Source organism: Amblyomma mixtum, chromosome 4 (assembly GCF_055824585.1).
Source record: "Amblyomma mixtum isolate Tamu chromosome 4, ASM5582458v1, whole genome shotgun sequence".
Taxonomy (NCBI): Eukaryota; Metazoa; Arthropoda; class Arachnida; order Ixodida; family Ixodidae; genus Amblyomma; species Amblyomma mixtum.
Genome location: NC_143015.1, coordinates 138,508,951 through 138,513,959, shown reverse-complemented (window position 1 = coordinate 138,513,959; position 5,009 = coordinate 138,508,951). Strand labels below are relative to the sequence as shown.

General features: G+C 50.9%; 1 protein-coding gene across 1 annotated transcript; it reads right to left on the bottom strand.

Moving 5' to 3' along the window:
- Nucleotides 1-279: 279 nt before the first annotated feature.
- On the bottom strand, nucleotides 280-1,220 carry LOC149348436 (uncharacterized). Its single transcript, XM_089585828.1, has one exon. It carries the CDS (start codon nucleotides 1,203-1,205, stop codon nucleotides 354-356), a length of 852 nt encoding a protein of 283 aa, XP_089441954.1. The 5' UTR covers nucleotides 1,206-1,220; the 3' UTR covers nucleotides 280-353.
- Nucleotides 1,221-5,009: the final 3,789 nt, after the last annotated feature.

Below are 5,009 nucleotides of genomic sequence, written 5' to 3'. Positions count from 1 at the left end.
GCTTCGTCTCTCGATTCCTCTGAGAGCTTCCACAAAAGCGATGTTGGCTCAGAACTGTCTTAAAACACAAGTTGAGAGGTAAAGCACACTCGGGACAAACTCTAGATGATTGCGTGATGTAAGGTCTTGGAGTGAAAAACAATGGCTGCGGCTTAGCTGACCCTGGTTATGAAAGCGAAAGTCACGCTTGTATAACTAGCTTGAAGTCACGCTGCGGCCTGTTGCTGCAGTGCCACGCGCTTGCCACAACGTTGTCTCTCTCTGTCTGAAAAACTTTATTATTGGTACATAATAGGGAGGGAGTTCGAGGTATCCCGGAAAGGGCCACCTTTCACAAGCACTAGGTGCGCTCCTCAGTACAGGAGCCCATTGGCGACCGCTGCGGCTCGGGCGCGCTCGACCAGGGCCTTCTGGCTCACCAGGTCGGAGCAGCCGAGCAGGGCTGCCTCCCAGTCCTCCCGGGTGGGGTTGGGTTTTGGGGCGAGGTTCGGGGTTGACTGACATGCCCATACCATGTGGAAGATGTCCGAAGACTTTTCCGCACAGTACGGACACTTTCCTGTACATGTAGGATCAAAGTGCTTTAAAACTGCCGGGCACAGCAGTGTTTTCGTGTAAAGACGGAGTAGTGTGCGTTCCTCCGTCTTTGTAAGGCCCCTATAGGGCTTAGGATAAATTGCATGGCCGGATTGGTATATTTCAGTAATTTGCCGGAAAGTGATGGCCGGATTGGGTTCAGGATCCGTTTCGCAAGGGTCTAAAGGCGTTGCCCGGAGAGTGAGCGCGCGGGCGGCGGCATCTGCCGTTTCATTGCCTTTGAGGCCCATGTGAGCAGGAGCCCATAAAATCGTTCGAGACGCGGGGGCCCCGAGGTAGTCGCTATTTTGAAGGATACAATACGCAAAGAAAGGAATGTATCCCTGTTGAACATTTCTGCAGGCCCCTCTCGAGTCGGTAATGATGACTCGCGAGTCCTGGTCTGCGGCGGCTAGCGCAATGGTGACCTCCTCCGCATATGTTATGTCTTGAGCTCGGAACGTTATGCCTTTCACCACGACGTTTTGGTGGACGACTGCGGCCGTGTACCACCCCCCATGGTGAGGGCCGGAGGCGTCCACGTAGACGATTCCGTGTTTGTTTCCATAGTGGCGGGTTAGTGCCTCCGTCCGCGCAAGGCGCCTGCCATTGTGGTCGTCACGTGTCATGTTGGCCGGAAGAGGACGCACGTGTAGGGCGTATCTCCAAACATCGGGGATGCGTACGCGCTCTTCCGTTAGTGTTAGGTGGTGGATGTGTAGTCGGGCTAATAGGCGGCGTCCCGACGGCGTCTTTGAAAGTCTTGTTTATTGATTGGTCAAGTGTGCCTCCCGGAGCTCCGCGAAAGTGTTTACCATCCCCAGGCCCATGAGGCGCTGGTTAGACGTGTTCACTGGGAGATCGAGGGCACGCTTGTACATCTTTCTGAGAATCACCTCGAGGGCGTTCTCGTCAATCTTGCGCAGGTGAAGGTATGGAGTCGAGTAGAGTACTCGGCTGGTCACGAAAGCATGCGCCAGCCGCAAGGCGTCTTTGCACCGCAACCCCCCGCGTTTGTTGGAAACCCGGCGGACCATCCGGCCAACCTGGTCCCCCACCTTGCGCAGTTTGGCTAGTGTTGTATGAACCCGTCGATGTTTGTGGATAAAGAGACCAAGTACTCTAATCTCATCGTGTTCGGGGATCGGGCCACTGGCCAGAGATAGTTCAATTTTGGTGGTGCACTTAGGCGACGGGCGAATGTGCACAAATTCGGATTTGGACGGGGAGCATTGAAGGCCACAGCGGCGGGCGTAGGCGTCTACGATCTCCGCAGCTTTTTGCAGGTTGGCTTCAATGTCTCCAACCGATCCATGTTTGGCCCAGATGGTTATGTCGTCAGCATACAGCGCATGCTGGACGCCTTCGACCTGCGCCAGCTGAGCCGGGAGTTTCATCATGGCCAGATTGAAAAGTAACGGCGAGAGGACCGCGCCCTGTGGTGTTCCTCTCGTTCCCATTTGATAGGGGCCGTGTTCTTCGTCTTGAATTCGGATGAGAGATTGTCGATCCGAGAGAAATTGCTTGATATACTGAAAGGTGTTATGTCCACAGTTGGTCTGGGGGAGATGTTGCAGAATAATTTGATGTGTGACGTTGTCGAAAGCACCCTTCAAATCTAGGGCGAGTACTGCCTTATCGTTGAAGGGGTATTCGACAGGGTTCAGTATTTCTCGATCGAGTTGAAGCAGAACATCCAGCGCAGACCGTTGCGGGCGGAAACCGAACATGGTGTCTGCGAATCCATTTTGGTTTTCCACAAACCCAGACAGCCTGTCCCGCACCATGGTCTCCATCAGCTTTCCCGCACAAGACGTGAGGGAGATGGGGCGGAGGTTGTCCGTGTTTATGGCCACAACGTTGTCGGTGCTTCATCGGTTTCGGCTGCTCGTTTAGCGTGTTTGCGCTCCTAATAGATTGATAAATCCCTCGCACGGTTGCCAATGTTGACCGGATGATCAGACTGCGCCCGACGTCTGCGAGTATCTACACTCGAGGCCGTCGGCTCCGGCTGACTTGCTTCGTCTATAGCCAGACATTGGATAAGCAGCGCGCGGCTGCAGCTGCTGCGTGTCACCTGGTACGTCGCATCCTTACTTACGCAGCTCCACTCCTCCTGTTCAAGGTCATTCGTGCAGACACGGTGAAATCGGCGCCGCTATTCTAGTAAAACTTTCACTTTAAAATTATATAAGAAAAAATTTTTGACCAAGGCGATTCGAACTGCTGTATCGCGTGTTAAAAACTCTGCGGTAATCCGACGAGTATGAGCTCTTTAAATTGTGCTGTTATTCATTCTCGCGGCAGCCTAGGTAGGACGCGCGGTAGGTTCTAATTTCATAAAATTGCTCTATTGGCATTGCTTTACCGGAGTATGATTTAATCTATGGTAAACACTCAGACAAGTGCAGTATTTAACAAAATTCAAACATCAAGCAGCACATGGGAGTTGTTGCATTTCGCCTCCGTAGAAATGTTGCTGCCGCAGCTGAGATTTTATCCAGTGACCTTGGGATCAGCCGCTGAATGCCGGGACATCTGAGCCACCGGGGTGTGCATTTTAAAGCAGATACCGGCAATAAACATCACTTTAAAAAAAAAACGACTGAGATTGCGAGCAAGCGTTCATTCAGGAAGAGGAAGAAGCGCATCACAGAATCTGCCATGTTTTAAGAGGAAGAAAAAGAAGAATCTCCGCAGCTTTCAACCAAGTCATCTCTGTAACGAACGATTGAGCGTATCTCAACACGTGGACCCACGGGGAAGGACAGCAAAGGAAACGGCAGGTAAAGACGTTACTCGTCTCGTCGATCCATCCTGTAGTTTTCGGGAGTCAAATCGAAACAGTGGTTTTGGTAGTCCAGAACCTCTTTTAGCGCACAGCTCTTAGGCACCCGTTCCAGCGTTCCGCGTCGTAGCCGTCGTCGGTGTTGTCGGCGCAACCGGTTGCCCAAGTAGAAGAGCGAAACGTTATCTGGAAGGTGGCTGCCGCGGGAAGATCTTTTAGGGTGGCTATCAGCGTAACACGCCATCTGTTAGGTGGCGTGTTACGCAGGTGGTTACGCAGGTTTTGCCAGGTAGTAGCATACCGAAAAGCCATATGTCACGTCGAGAGTGAAGGAATGAATAACCGAAAGGTGGCTGTCAAGTAAATATCTTGTAGGGCGGCTAGTGTAGTGGCTAGTTTAGTGCTAGTTTGTTTTAGTGGCTAGTTTATTTTAGTGGCTTAACCACCTGCCAACGGTAGCAGGTAGCGTGTGCGTGTGAAGAGGTGCGCTCAAACTTCTCATTACCGAGTATCGTAATCGTCTGTGAATTTTTAGAAAAATGCACGACCTCTTTTTTTTTTCGTGTCTTCTAAAGGCAAACCAAAGTCTGGCTAGCTGCAGGGAAAGTTTTTACCAGCCACAACACTTTACCGTGCCTGGAGCGTTTATTGTAATGAGCCTAAAGGTCGGTTGGCGGTAGGTCAAAGCAATTAAATGACAATCCTACTGATTGAGCGGAAGGTCAAAGCAATTAAATCACATTCCTACTGATTGTCATCATCGCAATTTTTTTTCCTGTTCAGTAAAATCTGTGTTCTGAGCGTTCGAATAATAAGACGCAGTGGTCAAGCGCCGGCATATGTTAAATTGCATGTTTAGATTCAAATTTTCAATGGGAAGGGTCTCTCCCGATACGCGGAAAACTAGTGGCAGTTTTCTCACTCCGTTAACGTAAGGAAGAGACAGCGATGACAATACCTCCCTGCCTATTCTCTTTCTAGTGATAGCGCTTTCTCTTCGCGATAGCACCCTAACAGGAAAACCCGGATAATGCGACAGTTTTGGTTACAACATAGCACGGCAATATCTAAGGCTGCGTCACTTACTGCAGAGGGAAACCCCTACATTGATAGGGGTTTTCCCAAGATGCAATGAGCGATCGTTCACATTATTGTAGACACCATTTTATTCAACGTTGTTTGCAGCCACCATGTTCTCTCTCCTTTTTCTCTTAGTCCTGTTTTCGTTGAGCCTTGAGGGCGCCTGAATGATGCACTGCAACAGGTCACGAATATCAAATTCTCAAAGCTTGCAATGCATCATATGGCTAGTTATTGCCATTTCTGTGTGCGCGCTGCCATGCCCGCTCAGTTTTACTTCTTCCGCTCAGGTCCGCACGTGCGCCTGTGCAAAGATCAGTTTTGTTCTGTTCGCACTCGTGATTTTCCTTTGCCCTTGTACAAGGTCGCTCAGTATGAAAGGGAACACGGGAGCGCATGGCCTGTGCGCTTCACAAAGCGTTACCTCCAAGAGCCGGCGAGAATCGGTGGCAAAGGCACATCCGCAGTAAACACGGCAGCCTGCTCTTTTCGCGCATGTGCCAGGTGCTGCCCATTCACGCTTCGCGAAGCTCACAGGCCATGCGCTCCCGTGTTCCCTTTTATC